The 23,270-nt window shown below is 43.9% G+C and overlaps 1 protein-coding gene across 1 annotated transcript in view; it reads left to right on the top strand.

Annotated features, from left to right (window-relative positions):
- LOC138666740 (polycystin-1-like) overlaps nucleotides 1-23,270 on the top strand; it is a 279,344-nt gene that overhangs the window by 162,179 nt on the left and 93,895 nt on the right. The window contains exons 13-17 of the mRNA XM_069754924.1: nucleotides 14,969-15,222; nucleotides 15,913-16,668; nucleotides 17,914-18,045; nucleotides 21,284-21,459; nucleotides 23,132-23,265. Of these exons, the coding sequence (XP_069611025.1) occupies nucleotides 14,969-15,222; nucleotides 15,913-16,668; nucleotides 17,914-18,045; nucleotides 21,284-21,459; nucleotides 23,132-23,265 (1,452 nt within the window). The remainder of the gene's footprint in view (nucleotides 1-14,968; nucleotides 15,223-15,912; nucleotides 16,669-17,913; nucleotides 18,046-21,283; nucleotides 21,460-23,131; nucleotides 23,266-23,270) is intronic.

Genomic DNA, 23,270 nt, shown 5'->3' with positions numbered 1-23,270 from the left:
TTTCAAAGCAAAATTGACAGGAATTGAGATGGGACGCCATGTTGCGTTTGAAGAGCCACTGATGTGCCTAAACATTGAAACCCCCCACAAATGACACCATTTTGGAAAGTAGACCCCCTAAGGAACTTATCTAGAGGTGTGGTGAGCACTTTGACCCACCAAGTGCTTCACAGAAGTTTATAATGCAGAGCCGTAAAAATAAAACAAAATTTTTTTCCCACAAAAATTATTTTTTTAGCCCCCAGTTTTGTATTTTCCTGAGGGTAACAGGAGAAATTGGACCCCAAAATTTGTTGCCCAATTTGTCCTGAGTGCGATGATACACCATATGTGGGGGGAACCACTGTTTGGGCACATGGGAGGGCTCAGAAGGGAAGGAGTGCCATTTGAATGCAGACTTAGATGGAATGGTCTGCAGGTGTCACATTGCGTTTGCAGAGCCCCTAATGTACCTAAACAGTAGAAACCCCCCACAAGTGACACCATTTTGGAAAGTAGACCCCCTTAGGAACTTATCTAGATGTGTGCTGAGCGCTTTGACCCACCAAGGGCTTCACAGAAGTTTATAATGGAGAGCCGTAAAAATAAAACAAAAATTTTTTCCCACAAAAATTATTTTTTAGCCCCCAGTTTTGTATTTTCCCGAGGGTAACAGGAGAAATTTGACCCCACAATTTGTTGTCCAATTTGTCCTGAGTGCGCTGATACCCCATATGTGGGGGGGAACCACTGTTTGGGCGCATGGGAGGGCTCGGAAGGGAAGGAGCTCCATTTGGAATGAGGACTTAGATGGAATGGTCTGCAGGTGTCACATTGCATTTGCAGAGCCCCTAATGTACCTAAACAGTAGAAACCTCCCACAAGTGACACCATTTTGGAAACTAGACCCCCTAAGGAACTCATCTAGATGTGTTGTGATAGCTTTGAACCCCCAAGTGTTTCACTACAGTTTGTAACGCAGAGCCATGAAAATTAAAAAAAAAAATCTTTCCCCCCAAAATTATTTTTTAGCCCCCAGTTTTGTATTTTCCCGAGGGTAAGAGGAGAAATTCGACCCCAAAAGTTGTTGTCCAATTTGTCCTGAGTACGCTGATACCCCGTATGTTGGGGGAAACCAACGTTTGAGCGCATGGCAGAGCTCGGAAGGGAAGGAGCGCCATTTGGAATGCAGACTTAGATGGAATGGTCTGCAGACGTCACATTGCGTTTGCAGAACCCCTAATGTACCTAAACAGTAGAAACCCCCCACAGGTGACCCCATATTGGAAACTAGACACCCCAGGGAACTAATCTAGATGTGTTGTGAGAACTTTGAACCCCCAAGTGTTTCACTACAGTTTATAACGCAGAGCCGTGAAAATAAAAAATCTTTTTTTTTCCCACAAAAAATATGTTTTAGCCCCGAGTTTTGTATTTTCCCAAGGGTAGCAGGAGAAATTGGACCCCAAAAGTTGTTGTCCTATTTGTCCTGAGTACGCTGATACCCCATATGTTGGGGTAAACCCCTGTTTGGGCACACGGGAGAGCTCGGAAGGGAAGAAGCACTGTTTTACTTTTTCAACGCAGAATTGGCTGGAATTGAGATCGGACGCCATGTCGCGTTTGGAGAGCCCCTGATGTGCCTAAACAGTGGAAACCCCCCAATTATAACTGAAACCCTAATCCAAACACATCCCTAACCCTAATCCCAACAGTAACCCTAACCACACCTCTAACCCTGACACACCCCTAACCCTAATCCCAACCCTATTCCCAACCGTAAATGTAATCTAAACCCTAACTGTAACTTTAGCCCCAACCCAAACTGTAGCCCTAGCCCTAACCCTAGCCCTAACCCTAATCCTAACCCTAGCCCTAACCCTAGCCCTAACCCTAGCCCTAACCCTAACCCTAGCCCTAGCCCTAGCCCTAACCCTAGCCCTAACCCTAACCCTAGCCCTAACCCTAGCCCTAACCCTAACCCTAACCCTAGCCCTAACCCTAGCCCTAACCCTAGCCCTAACCCTAACCCTAACCCTAGCCCTAACCCTAGCCCTAACCCTAGCCCTAACCCTAGCCCTAACTCTAACCCTAGCCCTAATGGGAAAATGGAAATAAATACATTTTTTTAATTTTTCCCTAACTAAGGGGGTGATGAAGGGGGGTTTGATTTACTTTTATAGCGGGTTTTTTAGCGGATTTTTATGATTGGCAGCCGTCACACACTGAAAGACGCTTTTTATTGCAAAAAATATTTTTTGCGTTACCACATTTTGAGAGCTATAATTTTTCTATATTTTGGTCCACAGAGTCATGTGAGGTCTTGTTTTTTGCGGGATGAGTTGATGTTTTTATTAGTAACATTTTCGGGCACGTGACATTTTTTGATCGCTTTTTATTCCGATTTTTGTGAGGCAGAATGACCAAAAACCAGCTATTCATGAATTTCTTTTGGGGGAGGCGTTTATACCGTTCCGCGTTTGGTAAAATTGATGAAGCAGTTTTATTCTTCGGGTCAGTACGATTACAGCGACACCTCATTTATATCATTTTTTTATGTTTTGGCGCTTTTATACGATAAAAACTATTTTATAGAAAAAATAATTATTTTTGCATCGCTTTATTCTCAGGACTATAACTTTTTTATTTTTTTGCTGATGATGCTGTATGGCGGCTCGTTTTTTGTGGGACAAGATGATGTTTTCAGCGGTACCATGGTTAGTTATATCTGTCTTTTTGATCGCGTGTTATTCCACTTTTTGTTCGGCGGTATGATAATAAAGCGTTGTTTTTTGCCTCGTTTTTTTTTTTTTTTCTTACTGTGTTTACTGAAGGGGTTAACTAGTGGGCCAGTTTTATAGGTCGGGCCGTTACGGACGCGGCGATACTAAATATGTGTACTTTTATTGTTTTTTTTTATTATTTAGATAAAGAAATGTATTTATGGGAATAATATTTTTATTTTTTTTTCATTATTTTGGAATTTTTTTTTTATTTTTTTTTACACATTTGAAATTTTTTTTTTTTACTTTTTTACTTTGTCCCAGGGGGGGACATCACAGATCAGTGATCTGACAGTTTGCACAGCACTCTGTCAGATCACTGATCTGACATGCAGCGCTGCAGCCTTCACAGTGCCTGCTCTGAGCAGGCTCTGTGAAGCCACCTCCCTCCCTGCAGGACCCGGATCCGCAGTCATCTTGGATCCGGGGCTGGAGGGAGCAGGGAGGGAGGTGAGACCCTCGCAGCAACGCGATCACATCGCGTTGCTGCGGGGGGCTAAGGGAAGCCCGCAGGGAGCCCCCTCCCTGCGCGGTGCTTCCCTGTACCGCCGGCACATCGCGATCATCTTTGATCGCGGTGTGCCGGGGGTTAATGTGCCGGGGGTGGTCCGTGACCGCTCCTGGCACATAGTGCCGGATGTCAGCTGCGATAAACAGCTGACACCCGGCCGCGATCGGCGGCGCTCCCCCCGTGAGCGCTGCCGATCGCATATGACGTACTATTGCGTCCTTGGGAAGTAAAGCCCACCCCACATGGACGCAATAGTACGTCTAATGGCAGAAAGGGGTTAATATTGCCCTTTCTGCTTGTGTGCCAGTCTTGACTCCTGGGTGTGCCATCTCTCTCTCTCTCTCCAATTGTGGGCCATAGAAAGCCTATTATTTTTTTTGCTTGATTTGGGTTCCAAAATCTACCTGAAAAAATCACTACATAAATCATTGGGAGAAAAATATTGGCCTCTGGGCTTGTGTGCCACTCCTGACTCCTGTGTGCGTCATCTCTCACTCAGTGGGCCATAGAAAGCCTATTTTTTGTTTTATTTGTTTTCTAAATTCTCCATGAAAAAATCATTTTATTTTATATGGTTTCTAAATTCTTCCTGAAAAAATCATTTTATTCTATTATTTTTTTTTTCTAAAGTCTCCCTGAAAAAAAAAAAAAAAATCAGTGGGAGATTAATATTGCCCTTTCTGCTTGTGTGCCAGTCTTGACTCCTGGGTGTGCCATCTCTCTCTCTCTCTCCAATTGTGGGCCATAGAAAGCCTATAATTTTTTTTGCTTGATTTGGGTTCCAAAATCTACCTGAAAAAATCACTACATCAATCATTGGGAGAAAAATATTGGCCTCTGGGCTTGTGTGCCACTCCTGACTCCTGTGTGCATCATCTCTCACTCAGTGGGCCATAGAAAGCCTATTTTTTGTTTTATTTGTTTTCTAAATTCTCCCTGAAAAAATCATTTTATTTTATTTGGTTTCTAAATTCTTCCTGAAAAAATCATTTTTTTTTATTATTTTTTTTTTCTAAAGTCTCCCTGAAAAAAAAAAAAAAAAAAATCAGTGGGAGATTAATATTGCCCTTTCTGCTTGTGTGCCAGTCTTGACTCCTGGGTGTGCCATCTCTCTCTCTCTCTCCAATTGTGGGCCATAGAAAGCCTATTATTTTTGTAGCTTGATTTGGGTTCCAAAATCAACCTGAAAAAATCACTACATCAATCATTGGGAGAAAAATATTGGCCTCTGGGCTTGTGTGCCACTCCTGACTCCTGTGCGCGTCATCTCTCACTCAGTGGGCCATAGAAAGCCTATTTTTTGTTTTATTTGTTTTCTAAATTCTCCCTGAAGAAATCATTTTATTTTATTTGGTTTCTAAATTCTTCCTGAAAAAATCATTTTATTTTATTTTGTTTCTAAAGTCTCCCTGAAAAAAAAATAAAAAAATAAAAAAAAACAGTGGGAGATTAATATTTACATTTGTGCTTCAGTGACAGTCCTGCGTGTGTGGCATCTCTCTCATTTGGTGCCACCAACAACAGAGTGTGTAACATTGTGCCTGATTTTCGTTGTGGTCTCACCCACCTGTAAAGGGGAAGCTAAATCATACTGAAGTTATAGCTCACCGTGTAAGTTGTGTGACAGCAACAAATACCGTAAGTTTGGTTACGTTTTTAAAACAATGAGGAAGTCTGGTGGAAGAGGTCGTGGCCGGGGGCGTTCATTGTCAGCTGGTAATGAGGGTAGTGGTAGTGGTGGAGCATCAGGTGGTCGTGGGAAAAAAAATATTGCACCTAAGTCTGGAGCTGTGGAGTCAGGTTCGTCGTCTGGCTACACAAGGCCTCGAACGCTCCCTTTTCTGGGAGTAGGAAAACCGCTTTTAAAGCCGGAGCAGCAAGAGCAAGTTTTGGCTTATCTTGCTGACTCAGCCTCTAGCTCTTTTGCCTCCTCTCGTGAAACTGGTAAATGTAAAAGCAGCGCGTCGTTAGTGGATGTTCACGGTCAGGGACAAGTCGCTTCCTTGTCCTCTTCAGCAAAAACAACAACAGAGAAGAATGCAGCAGGCGACACAACGGGTTACTCCATGGAGCTCTTTACACATACCGTCCCTGGCTTAGAAAGTGAAGCAGTTAACAGTCCATGCCCATTACAAGTTGAATCTGACATGGAGTGCACTGATGCACAGCCACAGCCAGACTACTATGCTGGTCCTTTGACTCAGACCACAACATTGCCCTCGCAGGGTAATGATCAAGAATCAGACCCTGATGAGACTATGTTGCCCCATCACGAACACTATACCACCGACCGACACGGTGACACAGACGAAGTTGCACACGAGCTACAAGAAGAGGTAATAGATGACCCAGTTCTTGACCCCGATTGGCAGCCATTGGGGGAACAGGGTGCAGGCGGCAGCATTTCTGAAGCGGAGGAGGAGGGGCCGCAGCAGGCATCAACATCGCAACAGGTTCCATCTGCCGGGCCCGTATCTTGCCCAAAAACGCGTGGCAAAGCCAAAACCTGTTGGAGGACAGCGTGGCCATCCGGTTAAAGCTCAGTCTGCAATGCCTGAAAAGGTATCCAATGCTAGAAAGAGTGCAGTCTGGCATTTTTTTAAACAACATCCAATTGATCAGCGCAAAGTCATCTGTCAAAAATGTTCAACTACCTTAAGCAGAGGACAGAATCTGAAAAGTCTCAATACAAGTTGCATGCATAGACATTTAACCACCATGCATTTGCAAGCCTGGACTAACTACCAAACGTCCCTTAAGGTTGTAGCACCCTCGGCCAATGAAGCTAGTCAGCAACGCAACATCCCTTCCGGCAGTGTAGGGCCACCATTTTCCGCACCACCTGCAGTATCTGTGCAGGTTTCTTTGCCAGGCCAAAGCAGTCAGGGTCAGGGAATCACCAGTTTCGTAGTAGGAAACACTGCATCTAGGGCACCGGCGGCAACAATACCATCTCCCACCGTCTCTCAGTCTGCCATGTCCACCGGCACCCCCGCTAGTTCCACGATCTCCAGCTCTCCAGTCCAGCTCACCCTACATGAGACTATGGTTAGAAAAAGGAAGTACTTAGCCTCGCATCCGCGTACACAGGGTTTGAACGCCCACATAGCTAGACTAATCTCGTTAGAGATGATGCCCTACCGGTTAGTTGAAAGCGAAGCTTTCAAAGCCCTGATGGACTACGCTGTACCACGCTACGAGCTACCCAGTCGACACTTTTTTTCCAGAAAAGCCATCCCAGCCCTCCACCAGCATGTTAAAGAGCGCATCGTCCATGCACTCAGGCAATCTGTGAGCACAAAGGTGCACCTGACAACAGATGCATGGACCAGTAGGCATGGCCAGGGACGTTACGTGTCCATCACGGCACAATGGGTGAATGTTGTGGATGCAGGGTCCACAGGGGACAGCAATTTTGGGACAGTTCTGCCTAGCCCACGGTCTAGGAAACAGTTGGCTGTAGCCGTTTTCCCCCCCTCCTCCTCCTCCTCGTCCTCCTGCAGAAGCGAGAGCTCGTCCACAGACCGCAGTCGCACAACCACTCCATTCGCAGCTGCCACTGTTGCACACCAGGTCTCCCATTATGGGGCAGCTACTGGCAAACGTCAGCAGGCTGTATTGGCTATGAAGTGTTTGGGCGACAACAGACACACCGCGGAAGTTCTGTCCGAGTTCTTGCAGAAAGAAACGCAGTCGTGGCTGGGCACTGTAGATCTTGAGGCAGGCAAGGTAGTGAGTGATAACGGAAGGAATTTCATGGCTGCCATCTCCCTTTCCCAACTGAAACACATTCCTTGCCTGGCTCACACCTTAAACCTGGTGGTGCAGTGCTTCCTGAAAAGTTATCCGGGGTTATCCGACCTGCTCCTCAAAGTGCGTGGACTTTGCTCACATATCCGCCGTTCGCCCGTACACTCCAGCCGTATGCAGACCTATCAGCGTTCTTTGAACCTTCCCCAGCATCGCCTAATCATAGACGTTGCAACAAGGTGGAACTCAACACTGCACATGCTTCAGAGACTGTGCGAACAGAGGCGGGCTGTTATGTTTTTGTGGGAGGATACACATACACGGGCAGGCAGTAGGATAGCAGACATGGAGTTGTCAGGTGTGCAGTGGTCGAAGATTCAAGACATGTGTCAAGTCCTTCAGTGTTTTGAGGAATGCACACGGCTGGTTAGTGCAGACAACGCCATAATAAGCACGAGCATCCCCCTAATGCGTCTGCTGATGCAAAGTTTGACGCACATAAAGGATCAGGCGTCTGCAGCTGAGGAAGAGGAAAGCCTTGATGACAGTCAGCCATTGTCTGGCCAGGGCAGTGTACAGGACGAGGTAGCGGGCGAAGAGGAGGAGGAGGACGAGGAGGATGATGGGGATGATTATATTTTTAATGAGGAAGCTTTTCCGGGGCCACTGGAAATTGTTGGCGCGGCAAGGCCGGGTTCTGGTTTTTTGAGGGACACAAGTGACGTGGATTTGCCTGAAACTGCCCCTCAACCAAGCACAACCGCAGATTTGAGAACTGGAACTTTGGCCCACATGGCGGATTATGCCTTACGTATCCTCAAAAGGGACACACGCATTACTAAAATGATGAACGATGACGATTACTGGTTGGCCTGCCTCCTTGATCCTCGCTATAAAGGCAAATTGCAAAATATAATGCCACATGAGAACTTGGAACTAATATTAGCAACCAAACAATCAACTCTTGTTGACCGTTTGCTTCTGGCATTCCCTGCACACAGCGCCCATGATCGTTCTCACACGAGCTGCAGGGGCCAGCAGACCAGAGGTGTTAGAGGGGCAGAAATCAGAAGTGGCGTTGGCCAGAGGGGTTTTCTGACCAGGTTGTGGAGTGATTTTGCTATGACCGCAGACAGGACAGGTACTGCAGCATCAATTCAAAGTGACAGGAGACAACATTTGTCCAGTATGGTTACAAACTATTTTTCATCCCTTATCGACGTTCTCCCTCAACCGTCATTCCCATTTGATTACTGGGCATCCAAATTAGACACCTGGCCAGAATTGGCAGAATATGCATAGCAGGAGCTTGCTTGCCCGGCAGCTAGTGTCCTATCAGAAAGAGTATTCAGTGCTGCAGGTTCAATACTAACAGAAAAAAGGACTCGTCTGGCTACCCAAAATGTAGATGATCTAACCTTCATTAAAATGAACCACAACTGGATTTCGAAATCTTTTGCCCCACCTTGCCCGGCTCACACCTAGCTTTCCTATGAAAAGGTCTTGCCTGTGGACTATTATGAATGACTTTTCCAATATCGTAATTTGCTGCACCTGATTGTCCAGCATACGACATGTTTACACCTCCCTAAATGGCCAAATTCCCCACACGGGGCCGTGGTATCGCCACTTGGCGCCAGCACCCGTGAGAGTGCTGTTTTTTTTCTGAAGAGGTGGGTGTGCCCGCTTTTGGTCGACGGCACTGCCACTGGGTCCCTCATAGTACAATAAAGTGTCTCTGGCGGTGGTGGTGCGCACCCAACGTCAGACACACCGTTGTAATATGAGGGGCCCTGGGCCTGTACCGCCGGCCACAAGACAGTTCCCCCCCCAGCTCAAACAGTGCTCTACCACTTGCAAAATTATCTCTCACAGCTCCACCAATGTTTAGTCTATGCGCTGACATCCTTCAATGCCTGGCACTGACAATACCATTGTATTGACATTTTTGTTATGTTAGGCCTTCGAAGCCTGTCTGCGGTCCCTCCTTCCACTAGGCCTCCACTGACCATTGTACTGCTGCCCGTGTACCCCTGGAACCAATTTTAAATTGCCAACAGCCCAATTTTGTTATGTTAGGCCTTCGAAGCCTGTCTGCAGTCCCTTCTTTCTACTACTACTACACTGACCAGACCACTGCTGCCCGTCTACCCCTGGAACCAATGTTAAATTGCCTGCACCCCTATTTTTGTTATGTTAGGCCTTCGAAGCCTGTCTGCGGTCCCTCCTTCCACTAGGCCTCCACTGACCATTGTACTGCTGCTCGTGTACCCCTGGAACCAATTTTAAATTGCCAACAGCCCAATTTTGTTATGTTAGGCCTTCGAAGCCTGTCTGCAGTCCCTTCTTTCTACTACTACTACACTGACCAGACCACTGCTGCCCGTGTACCCCTGGAACCAATGTTAAATTGCCTGCACCCCTATTTTTGTCATGTTAGGCCTTCGAAGCCTGTCTGCGGTCCCTCCTTCCACTAGGCCTCCACTGACCATTGTACTGCTGCCCGTGTACCCCTGGAACCAATTGTAAATTGCCAACAGCCCTATTTTTTTATGTTAGGCCTTCGAAGCCTGTCTGCGGTCCCTCCTTCCACTTGGCCTCCACTGACCATTGTACTGCTGCCCGTGTACCCCTGGAACCAATGTAAAAGTGCCTACAGCCTGTCCAATTTGTTATGTTAGGCCTTCGAAGCCTGTCTGCGGTCCCTTCTTTCTACTACAACTACACTGACCAGACCACTGCCGCCCGTGTACCCCTGTAACCTATTTTAAAGTGCATACAGCCAATTTTTATTCTCTATTTTACAATTATAAAGCCCAGATGGACTACGCTGTACCACGGTAAGAGCTACCCAGTCATCACTTCTTTTGCGAGAAAAGCCATCCCAGCACTACAGCATCATGTAAAAATCTGCATTGTCCATGCTCTCTGGCTATCTAATAGTAGAAAGGTGCACTTGACAACAGATGCATGGACCAGTAGGCATGTCCACGAAAGGTTAGATGTCCATTACGGCGCACTGGGTTAATGTTGTGGATGCATGGTCCACAGGGGACAGCCTACAAAGTCTGTCTGCAGTCCCAAATATAAATTATCCTCCGCTTACCACACCAATGCTGCCTGTGTACCCCTGGAACATTTCATAAACTCCATTGACCAAAATTTGGGGTTTACAGCCTACTACCAGTGTCTGCCGCTCCAAGGTGTTCCCCGGGTTGCCTTTTCTGAGCTTTGATCTTCAGGCTCTTCTTAAGTAGTTGTTGAAAACAACACTGCATTCGGCCTACAAGTTGGGTCTGGGGTGTAGAGATGGTGTGTTCCACTCCAAGGTGTTCCCCAGGTTTCCTCGCCATTGCTGCGATCTTAATGCTCTCGTTTAGTAGTTGTTGGAAACTACAGTGCATTAGGCCTACAAATTGGGTATGGGGTGTAGAGAGATGGTGTGTTCCACTCCAAGGTGTTCCCCAGGTTTCCTCGCCATTGCTTCGATCTTCCTGCTCTCGTTTAGTAGTTGTTGGAAACTACACTGCATTAGGCCTACAAATTGGGTATGGGGTGTAGAGAGATGGTGTGTTACACTACAAGGTGTTCTCCAGGTTGCCTTTCCTGAGCTTCTATGTTCAGGCTCTCATTAAATTGTGGTTAAATGGAACAACTGCATTTGGCGTACTAGTTGGGTTGGGGCCTACTATCGGTGTCTGCCACTCCTTGCTGTTCTCCTGGTTTCCTGTCCTGAAATTCCATTTTCAGGCTCTCGTTAAGTAGTTGTTAATGTTAGACTGCATTTGGCGTACTAGTTGGTTTGGGGCCTACTATCGGTGTCTGCCACTCCTTGCTGTTCTCCTCCACTGAACAAAGCTGTGCCGCCTGTTTACTACGGTTGCCAATTTTGAACTGCATTTCGACTACTTACTGATTTGGGCCTACTCTCTGTGTCAGCCTCTCATTCCAGTTGTCCTCCACTGCAATGCCCCCTGGTTAGTCCTGTGTTACCAATTTTGAACTGCATTTAGCTCACTTTATTCTTTGGGCCTATATCTGTGTTTCCTCCTCATCCTGCCCATTGCCCAGCCAGTGATAGATGAGTCTGCTGGTACATTGACCGATAACGCTAAATTCCCCGTGCACGCTACACAGCAAGATTGTGACCCTGCTGAAAGTCAGGTTCCTCTTCCCGCATACCATACCACCTTACATGGGGACAAAGAGGAAGGTGCAGATGAAAGTGCAGGTTCCTTCATCAGGTGGGGGGAGGAATACTAGTTGGCGACGTCACTGGCACAGGGCCACTCATAGTACGCAAAAGTGTTGCTGCCGGTGGGAGGCGCCCCCGCCGTGCAAACACACCGCTGTACTTTGAGGGGCCCTGTGCCAGTGCCAGTGCCAACGAGTGGGCCCCCCCTGCTTGCTCAGGATCACAGCACTTGCAAAGTTGAAATACTTTCCTCTCCCTGCTCCACTGCCGTGACGCGTTCCAGATTTCCTGGGCCCACTAATTACTTGAACCAGCCCTACTCCCCACAACTTTAGCCAAATGACCCCCAATTTAAAATGCCTTCCAATTATTATAAGCTAAATTACGATTGACAAGCTTCAGTAACAAGAATGGATGTTTTTGCCATTAAAATGGGCAGTGAAGGTGTTTTCCTGGCCTCCACTCACTGCCGACTATGCTCCCCCATTGACTTGCATTGGGTTTCTTGTTTCGGGCGATACCCGACTTTTCGCGATAATCGGCCGATTCCACTCGACTCGACTTCTAAGATAATCGGGTTTCGCGAAACACGACTCGACTCTAAAAAGGTCAAGGTCGCTCAACCCTAGTGGGATACATTGAAGCATTCCAGAGTTATACCTTCATAAAGTAACAGTGGTCAGAATTGTAAAAATTTGCTTGGTCATTAAGTACCAAATTGGCTCTGTCACTAAAGGGTTAATGATGTCACCCATAATCTTTACAAATCCATTAAGAAGCAAACTGCAGGAATTTGAGGGGGGGGGGGGGGGATTAAAAATAACAAAATTAAAATAATATGGTTGTATAACAGTAAACACCATGTTATGATTGGGTATGTGGTTGTGTTCAGAATTAGCCAATCATATTTACATTTATGTTAAATAATCAGTACAGCTGCCATAATTTAAAGTAGATGTGATTAATCCCATATAAAGTTTAGCTGTTCTAGTAGGATTTTCCTGACATTTTCTTAGTTGCATTTTATAGCAAATCCATGATCTGTAAACAGCTTACAGCACAGCAAAGGGATCTCATTGTTGAAAGTTATTAGTTAGGAAAATGATTCAAAAATATTCCAATGTATTAGATATACCAAGTAGCACTCTGAAGATGGTCATAAACAAGTGGCTTAAATTTGGCATAACAGTGACATTACCTAAAACAGTGACATCCCTCAAAAATTGAGGAAAAGACAAGAAGAAAATAGGGAGGCTGTCAAGGGGCCTACAGCAACATTGGAGGACCTGCAGGAATTTCTAGCAACTACTAGTTATGTACTGCATGTGACACCAATCTCAAGTTTTTTTCATATGTCTTATTTGTGGGGTAGGGTGGCCAGATGGAATAATTTTTTTCCAAATAAAAACATCCAAGCCCAGCAATATTTGGCAAAGTCTATATCATGTTTGCAAAAAGCATATGGGAAAACATGTTATGGTCTGATGAGACTGAGTTTAAGGTTTTAAGCCATAATTCCAAAAGATATCTAAAAACAAACAAATCGGAGTTCCATACACATGAACTAAGTAAAAAGATATAAATTTTATTGTAAATACTATTACATAGTATATCATAAATTAACAGTCAAAAAAAACAAAAAAGAGACCCTAGTAAAGAACAAGTGAAACCCGGGCATGGAAATCAATTGTGTGTCACCATAGTACTAATGATATATCGCTATTGATCATGCAGACCATAGATGCATCCAGCATCAATTGTAAAACACAGTTCACATATCCATCCGTATTACTCCTTAGGATAGATGTCCTTAATATAGAGTGATTGCCTCAGGCTATTACATGGACCAGTGCTATCACTGAGGAGAACAAAAATAACAATGCATCTAATAACAATGGAGCTTACCCATGGTGAGCGTGACACAATGCCCAGGTGACCGGATCCACCCCTGACGCGCGTTTCACGTAAGCTTTCTAAAAAAGGGAATTCTCCCTTTTGAGAAAGCATACAGTTCACAAGAGAGGTATGGTTAGAGGGCAAGAGCAGGTTTAACTTGGCCTCTAGCAACTCGCCAAATGATATAATTTATTTATCAACACCTGATTCCAAATAGCATGGACCCTGTGATGGTAGTGGATGGTCGCACTCTGGAGGTTCTCTCGCTTGACGATATCAAATCTAGATTTCCTATAACAGGTAGTTCTTTCAGTTCATGCAGACTAAGCACCTGGATTTGTCGTTATATGGATCATTAATGGTGTCCTCACCATCTGACTTTGAGAGAATTTTCAGGAGGGGTCCATCTACCAAGGGATTAATTTCGGAAATATATAAGATATTAAATCATCCCAAAGTGAGTCAGCCATTTAAACACCCGTACATGAGTAGATGGGAGTCCATTTTGGGGAGGAGTCTGTCGCCTCAAACCTGGCAACATATCTGGGATAGGGCAGCTAAATCCTCTATTTGCACCCTCTATAGGGAGAATCAGTATAACATTTTGATCTTCTGGTATCACCCTCCCGATCTCCTCCATAGATTGAACCCTCAGCTCTCGAACCTCTGCTGGCGTTGTGGTTTGGAAGTTGGCTCTCAATGTCATATCTTTTGGACCTTAATTGGCAGGGTTCTTTTTGTGGAGGTTGAATTAGATCCAGCTATTTTCCTTCTTAATGTCTCTCCTAAAGAGATGGGGTAAAATTCTGCTAAAGTGCTGTTATACATTCTCACTGAGGTGCAATGTTTGATAGCTGTTAATTGAAACAGACCTCTCCCCCTTCCCACCAACATTTACTAAATAGAATTGCTGATATGCGTAGAATGGAATATATGACGGCTTTGATGAGAGCTGGAGTGGACAGGTATGATACGATTTAGGCTCCCTGGGGCTCAGTATGGCGGTTAGGAATGATTTCTCTTAAAATTCCTACACAGTTTGTGCCTCTTCCCCCCCCCCCCCCACAAGTATCCCTAGCTGTCTGTCTTTTCCTTATTTTATTTCTTTAGGCATCATCTAATGGATTATAAATCTGAGCTAGCAAGTAGTGGAATCAATCATTCTTACCTATAGTGTATTTTGTTCTTGAAGCTTTCTCAAATGTCTTTTTGCTATTTTGGCATTTACATTGCATTTTGACTGATGTATAAAATGTTACTGTATCGTTATTTGGATTGATGTTTAAAATTGTTTAAATATAAACTTTAATAAAAATGTACAGTTCTGAAAATAAAGTTACACCTGTACTTACAATATCCTTGGGGCATGACAATACATGGAACAAGTTCTACAAGTTCTATAATGCTGCCCTCTGACCCAGCTGGTCACCAGCCACAGTGCATTACCTCTTATAGGACACAGTGCTACCCTCGCTACTAATGAGTGGTACCTTAGATCTTTAAACAATTACTAGTAGCATCCACTGTAATACGGTCACATTTTAGTATCTATATTAAGTCTATAATACCCGGACTTCCTGTCGTGCTTAAACAGACATTGAACATATAGTTCAATGTTCATCTATATCCAGTCCAATAGACCCATGATCTTATTACAGCCATTCAAAACGTTAATGTGAATACACAGAACTTCTAGGGACATTTGACATGATAAATAGCATAAAGTAGGTAATTTGGACTGTACACAAATTTTATGTGCCATCATCGATGATATATCATTCCAAACAAATACCATTATGGCATACAATGTGATTGCATCTATAATAATTTGTGCTGTTTTGCTTGTTTGTAAAGGTTGTGTATTCCAGCAGTCACCTTTTGCTACCTGCCATCCGCATCCTCTATGTAACACTACGGGGGTCTGTCCCAATGGCAAACAGTGGTGCTCCCTTACTGATAGCTGTCTGAGTCCTGACCATCCCTGCAGTAGTTATACCTCTGAGAGCTACGTATACCCACCTCGGCATGTTGGAACTCCACCTTTGTACTCTCAAGTCGCTGACATCCCACTACTTTTCTCACCAAGCAAGAAGAGGCGAAACATCCAAGTAAGAATAGATGAAGTGTTATTTGATGTGAGATTTACTTCTTACTACACAAAACTAATATGTTCTATAAACTTCTTTAATAAACACCTAACATTTGCAGTTGTATACAGTCTGATTTTAATATAATATGATCTTAAGGTGATTTATACTTTTGTGATTCGGGAAATTCTGATATAATTTCCCAAAGGGACATAATTTACAAAGAACAAGTCTCTCTCTGGGGACCTTGCATAGTCCTGTGGGCACTGTGCAATGCTTCATTTCTCCTATTGGGGCGCTGGACATACTATTGAAATTGCTGAATTCCCGAGGAATTTTTAGGGAAGACATGTAAAAAAGTAGTCATTGCAAATCAACCAAAGGCATTCGTCACGTCTACATATTCTGAGGCTGCAATATGTTTTTGTTATAGAGGGAATAAATGCAGAAGAATAACTATAGTGGGTGCACAAGTTGTAGTTGCACCCAGATGCAGTAACCTGAAGGGCTTCAAAGTTCTATGTACTTTTTGGGTAGCCATGTTGTAAATTTTATTCTGAGGGCCATGATCTTACATTTATGACTCTTATGAAATGTAAGACATATTTTACATTAAAGTTCTAAGTTTGAATTGCTATTTGACCATCTCTTTGTAATAGTTAACTATCGTGAGATACCATTGGATTAACTCTAAATCTATTTCTCTTGCAGGTCCTCTTGTCTCACCAGTCTTACTCTGTACACCCTGATGATATCCTTTCCATACAACACACAGGTGTCAAAGGGTCTTTCTTGCATTGCACCTCTAGTTCAGATTCACTCTGGCGGCAAAGTTACATTACCATGACAAGTCAAGGATGGCTGAAAGAGACTGTTCTTATAGATTCGGGTATCTGGGTAGATGATGTGGTTTGTGACCTCCATATGATGTATGGTTCAGAGGCACACAGCCTTGTGGTCTCGCCGTTGTTATGGGGTTTTCCACAGACTGGAAGATACATCATCAGTGCCGTGGTGACAAATGCCATTAGTTCAACTACGGCCACTTGTCAAGTCAGTATTCTAAGTCCCATCACTGATGTGAAGATTGTTTACCCTACACCTCACAATGACTCCTTACATCTGCTAACTCAGAAGAATAATCTAGTTGTTATCAGTGCTCGGAGTACAAGTCTTGTCCATGTTCACTGGTTAACAACCCTGCAGAGTGGAGATTCTATTATGCAGCAGGAATGTCCTTCAGATATTGCACCTTCTTTGCCGATTTGCACCACCCATTCAGTGGATGAAGGATTTTTTGGGATGTTTTTGCATTTTAACAATCCACAAAGTGCTCTACTTTCCATCCAGTTGACCAGTGAAGTCAGTGTCAAAAGTGTCACCATGCAAGTTCAGGCTCATGATGCCATCCAGGAACTCCAAATTTACTCCAATGGATCTAATCACATACAAATAAACCAGACTCGGGTATGTAGGCAGTATGGCAAGTCTCTTCACCAATCCATTAATATTATTTAATGTCATTATTTAATGAAAAATCGGGAAATTCAAGTCCATCTTAGGTCTTAAGAACACTACCATAATATACGTAGCTCTGTGCAACCTTTAAGGCTAAGTTCACATGTCCAGTAGTTTTCGGGTTTGAAACAGATCCATCAGCAACTTTTTTTGTCTGGTTAAAAAACTGATTATAACTGGATCCCTTTTTTAATACTGAAGTCTATGGAAAATGGATTTGTTAAGTAGTCATCCATTTTTCTTACTTTGAAAATGGAACCAATTTTTGTTGGATGATGGATGATTACGTGAAAGTTCACATGCCCAGTAGTCATCTGATTGAAATTGATACATGTGAACAGTCAAGTAATCAATCATCTTTTTTGTCAGCTAAGGCTACTTTCACACTTGCGTTTTTAGCAATCCGTCGTTTTGGGCAAAAAACGGATCCTGCAAATGTGCTCGCTGGATATGTCTTTTGCCCATAGACTTGCATAGCGACGGATCGCGATGGATGGCCACACGTCGCGTCCTTCGTGTTTTGGCGGACCGTCGTCACAAAAAAAGTTCAATGTAAAGTTTTTTTGTCCGTCGCGTCCGCCATTTTCTACCGCACATGCGCAACTGAAACTCCGCCCCCTTCTCCCCAGAATTCAGAATGGGCAGCGGATGCTTTGAAAAACTGCATCCGCTGCCCACGTCGTGCACAAATTTCACAACGTGCGTCGGTACGTCGGCCCGATGCATAGCGACGGACCCGTACAGACACAAGTGTGAAAGTAGCCTTAGATAACTGATGGATCCATTTCAAAATGTGAACTTAGACTAAGTTGTATAAAGCCACACTGCAACTTCCATAAGGCCCTACTGATCCATTATAAGCCCAAATTAAAATGGTGGTTAAGCTTTCAGATTTTGTAAAAAAATTAGACTCATGAGTCATGAGCGAAATATTCTTCCATAGAAGCATTGTTTGTAAAGGAAAATATGGCTAAGGAAAAAGCCTGATAACAAGCTTGTTTGAACCAAAAATACACAAACCATTATTTTGCAATACTCTCTCACAAGGTGTCTAGCTTTATTTTCGATAATGTATTTTAACTGCATTGTGAAATATCACTAAACTCCAATATTTCTGTAATATGACTCAGTGGCACATTGCTAAGCCATAATCAACATTTCCTTTAAACATGTGACATTTCTATCCTTTCTCAGGTTTTTACAGCTGCACTATCTCGTGGCTCATCTGTTACATTCACATGGATGATCGATGATAATAAAAAGTTTTCATACAGAGGTCCGAATTACACTGTAACATTCAGAACTCCAGGGGTTTATAATTTGAAGGTAAGATTTGCCATACATTTATCACAGTAATGTCCTCCAGACTATGAAAATGATTAGTGTGGCTAATTTTCAAGGACCTGCTTTGGATAGTTTGTTCCTTTCATTTTACTTATCGTAGTGATTGTCATTATTGCTTTTGTACATACTCATTTCTTTAACCCCTTCTCGACCTGAGACGCCATGTAGGCATCATGAAAGTCGGTGCCAATCCGACCTGTGACGCCTATGTGGCGTCATGGCGGGACCTTGTTCCTGCAGGTCAGGTGAACGAGTTAACTCAAATGTCACCCGACCTGCAGGTACAGGGGGACTTATTTTTGAGCCCGGGGGGATGGGGTTGCCCCCCCCCCTATGGCTACAATCCCTCCTGGGCACCTATTTGTCACCCCCCCAGATCTGATTGTGACGCTAGTTCTCCAATCAGATGTGGAGGGGCGCAGTACAGTATGGCTGCATCGCTCTACAGCTTCATCCAGTCCCTGGAAGCTGAAAAGCGACATGCCTGCATGCTGCCCTGACCAACTGATCGCTGACGCCACTGCTACTGTCACCGCCATCAGGTACTCCCCCTCTGCTGACCTCCGCTGTCCGATTCCACCCCCGACCTCCGCTCCCTCCCCCGTGCCCTGGCGATTGCCCCCTGCACCGGTGATCGTCCCCTGCCCCAGCGATCCCCCCTGATCACCCCCTGCCCCAGCGATCGCTCCCTGCCCCGGGGATCGCCCCTTGCCTTGGGGACCGCCCCCTGCCTCGGCAATCACCCCCTGCCCCGGCGATCACCCCGGCGATGGTCCCCTGCCCTGCTGATAGCCCCCTGATTGCCCCCAGCCCCGGTGATCACCCCCTGCCCTGGCGATCGCCCCCTGCCGCAGCGATCGCCCCGTGCCCTGGTGATTGCCCCCTCCACCCCAGTTTACCCATTAGGGTTAGAGTTGGGCTAATGTGAGTTGGGCTAAAGTTAGGGTTAGGATTGGGGCTAAAATTATGGTTAGGTTTGGGGCTAAGGATAGGGTTAGGGTTGGGATTAGGGTTAGGGTTGGGATTAGGTTTAGGGGTGTGTTAGGGTTAGGTTTGTGCATAGGGTTGGGATTAGGGTTAGGGGTGTGTTAGGGTTAGGGTTGTGGTTGGGGTTAGGGGTGTGTTGGGGTTAGATTTGGAGTTAGAATTGGGGGGTTTCCACTGTTTAGGCACATCAGGGGCTCTCCAAATGTGACATGATGCCCGCGGACCATTCCATCAAAGTCTGCATTCCAAAACGTCACTACCTCCCTTCCGATCCTCGACGTGTGCCCATACAGTAGTTTTCTCCCACATATGGGATATCAACGTACTGAGGACAAATTGGACAACAACTTGTGTGGTCCAATTTCTCCTGTAACCCTTGGGAAAAAAAATTGGGGACTGAAAGATCATGTTTGTGGAAAAAATGTGATTTGCTTTATTTTCACGCCCAGGCGCTATAAAGTTAAGTGAAACACCTGGGGATTCAAAGTTCTCACCACACATCTAGATAAGTTCCTTGGGGGTTTAGTTTGCAAGATGGGGTCACTTGTGGGGGGTTTCCACTGTTTAGGTACATCAGGGGCTCTCCAAACGCAACATGACACCCGCAGACCATTCCATCAAAATCTGAGTTCCAAAACGTTACTATTTCCCTTCTGATCCTCGACGTGTGCCCAAACAGTAGTTTTCTCCCACATATGGGGTATCAGAGTACTCAAGACAAATTGGACAACAACTTTTGGGGTCAAAATTATCCTGTTACCCTTGGGAAAATAAAAAATTGGGGACTAAAAGATCATGTTTGTGGAAAAAATATGTGTTTTTTTTATTTTCATGCCCAGGCGCTATAAAGTTTAGTGAAACACCTGGGGGTTCAAAGTTCTCACCACACATCTAGATAAGTTCCTTGGGGGGGGTCTAGTTTCCAAAATGCGGTTACTTGTGGGGGAGCTCCAATGTTTAGGCACACAGGGGCTCTCCATACGCCACATGGTGTCCACTAACGATTGGAGCTAATTTTCCATTCAAAAAGTCAAATGGCGCTCCTTCCCTTCTGAGCCCTGCTGTGCACCCAAACAGTGGTTTATCCCCACATATGTGGTATCCGTGTATTCAGGAGAAATTGCCCAACAAATATCATGATCCATTTTATCCTGTTGCCCATGTGAAAATGAAAAAATTGAGGCTAAAAGAAAATTTTTGTGAAAAAAGTACTTTTTTATTTTTACGGATCAATTTGTGAAGCACTTGGGGGTTCAAAGTGCTCACTATGCATCTAGATAAGTTCATTGGGAGGTCTAGTTTCCAAAATGGGGTCACTTGTGGGGGAGCTCCAATGTTTAGGCACACAGGGACTCTCCATACGCCACATGGTGTCCGCTAACAATTCAAGCTAATTTTCCATTCAAAAAGTCAAATGGCGCTCCTTCCCTTCCGAGCCTTGCCGTGCGCCCAAATAGTGGTTTACCCCCACATATGAGGTATCTGTGTACACAGGAGCAATTGCACAACAAATTTTAGGATCCATTTTATCCTGTTGTCCATGTGAAAATGAAAAACTTGAGGCTAAAAGAGCATTTTTGTTGGAAAAATTAAAATGTCCATTTTTTCCTTCCACGTTGCTTTAGTTCCTGTGAAGCACCTGAAGAGTCAATAATCATCTTGAATGTAGTTTCGAGTAGCTTGAGGGGTGAAGTTTTTGGAATGGTGTCACTTTTGGGTGTTTTCTGTCATATAGGCACCTCAAAGGGACTTCAAATGTGATGTGGTCGATAAAAAATGGTTTTGTAAATTTAGCTGGAAAAATGAGAAATTGCTGATAAATTCTGAACCCTTATAACTTACTAACAAAAATTTTTATTTTCCCAAAATTGTGCTTATGTAAAGTAGACATGTGGAAAATGTTATTTATTAACTGTTTTGTGTCACATAACTCTCTGGTTTAACAGAATAAAAATTCAAAATTTGAAAATTGCGAAATTTTCAATTTTTTTGTCAAATTTCCGATTTTTTCACAAATAAACGCAAACATTATTGACCTAAATTTACCACTAACATGAAACCCAATATGTGACGTAAGTGTCAGAATCGCTAGGATCCGTTGAAGCGTTCCTGAGTTATTACCTCATAAAGGGACTCTGGTCAGAATTGCAGAAAATGAACATGTCATTAAGATCAAAATAGGCTGAGTCATGAAGGGGTTAAAATATATTTATTTTTATCATCTGTTTTTTAGGTTTTTGCAGAGAACCCAGTCAGTTCTCAGGCGGTGACCTTGGTGCTTCACGTGCATGCGATTGATCATCCACTCAGTGCTGAGCTCTTTCTGTTTTCTTCTTTGTTACTTGTGAATAAGACTCATGAAATATCTTTAAAGCTACAATTAGAAAGTTCATCTGACTTGACTATAAGGTGCGGATTTTGTAATATTCATTCATTTAGTTTCAATCATTAAAGGTGTGGTCCAGTACTGGAGACACCCAGCTTAATCAACTCAGCTCCAAATAAAAACAATGTGTACTCACCTCCTTCTGTGATGCCATCCAAGCAATGTTGGAGCTACTGTTCCCAGTGGGTGCCATTGTCCTGTCACGTGGCCAATGCAGCCAATCAGTTCTCGCTAAGCTAAGTTCTGGAAGCTGCTCATCAGTATTCCATCAAAGAGGACATCCAGTCTGATGAAATAGTGGAGGCTGCAGCTGGTCAGATGACGTGTCACATGCCATAGCAAGTCATTTGAGAATAGATTGTCCAAGAAATGGTTCCCTCTACAATTAAATTCTTGCAGCTTCGTTGAAGATATCACCATGAAGCCAAATAAACAATAAGGTCAAGATCACTTTTTTGCAGATTTGTATTGTGCATTCCACATTACAAATATGTGGATAAATACAGTCCAATATAAATGAATGGGATTATGAAAAGCCAATTCACATGTTGTAAATCTGTTTTGTTTCAGATTTGGTAATATTTGGCAGATTTTTAGTCCTCAGCCTGTCCTTTTAATTACGGTCAAATTGCAGATTTAATTACAAATTTAATTCCAGATTTAATGTGGTTCAAACCCTTGACAACACTGTGGCATGTGTATTTAGCCTAAGAAGGTGTTAGCACAAATACAGTTCACTTTGTATATACACTAGCAACTAGAGCAACCTGAAAACACAGAGCAAGTGAGTTCTCTTTCCACCACTAATTATGACAATGGGACTCAGAATATAGAGTGTCTTAAGATACTGCAGGTAATTATAGGACATTTTATGTAAATCACTTAATGTCCCCTTCAAAATTTACAGTCTTATTTTAAAGCGAACTTGTCAGCAGGATTTTGTATGTAAACTACAGGCATTGTCAGGTTGGCAGTGTTAAACTGATTAAAATGATACCTGGGGTGAAGAAATTCGTATTGTGGTTCTTGTGTAATCAGTGTTAGAAGTTTTTAGCTAATGATATACCCATGCTTCGGGGTAGGATTGTAGGCAGAGTGTTATCTTCCTGCTCAAAGCCAAAGAAACCAAAAAAAGACCTGCCCACAGGCCGTCCCAAAGCACAAACAGTCTGTGTCTGTCTCTCTGTCTCTATGATGAGGAACATGTTTGTGCTTTGGGGTGGGCCTGTGGTCAGGTCTTTCCTTGGTTTCTTTGGCTTAGAGCAGGAAAATAAGACTCTATAGTCCAGCCTCGGAGCACGGGCATCTCATTAACTAAAAACTTCTAACACTGATTACACAAGAACCACAAGATGTATTTCTTCACCCCAAGTATCATTTTAATCAGTTTAATACTGAAAACCTGACAATGATTGTAGTTTACGTAGCAAAATCCTGCTGACAGGTTCGCTTTAAAAAAAATCTCACAAAATTCCTATGTAAGACAATGTTTCGAAAATCAGAGGGGTTCCTCGCCTGTCAATCCTCACCTGGAGGTCATGTATTCAGATCATATTCTCTAGAATTTGTGAGATTTCTTTGTAAAAAATGTATGTTGGGTCTTGTGATGTCCTGTATACCTAATGTTTTTGGATTCTTTTTAGATGTGCCTCCTGTCATTAAGCATAGCTGGTTATACGTTTTGTTTTTCTATAGTTGGGACTTTGGAGATGGTAGCCCACTATTACACAGACACTTTTCTCCCTCATTTGATCTCCACCAACTACAAACCGTTAAGGAGCCATTGGCCAATATGAACACAACAGAAATGCACACATATGCCCTGCCAGGTAAG

The sequence above is a fragment of the Ranitomeya imitator genome, chromosome 2, assembly GCF_032444005.1.
Source record: "Ranitomeya imitator isolate aRanImi1 chromosome 2, aRanImi1.pri, whole genome shotgun sequence".
NCBI lineage: Eukaryota > Metazoa > Chordata > Amphibia > Anura > Dendrobatidae > Ranitomeya > Ranitomeya imitator.
The sequence above is the reverse complement of the archived record's forward strand: the minus strand, read 5'-3'. Positions and strand labels throughout refer to the sequence as shown.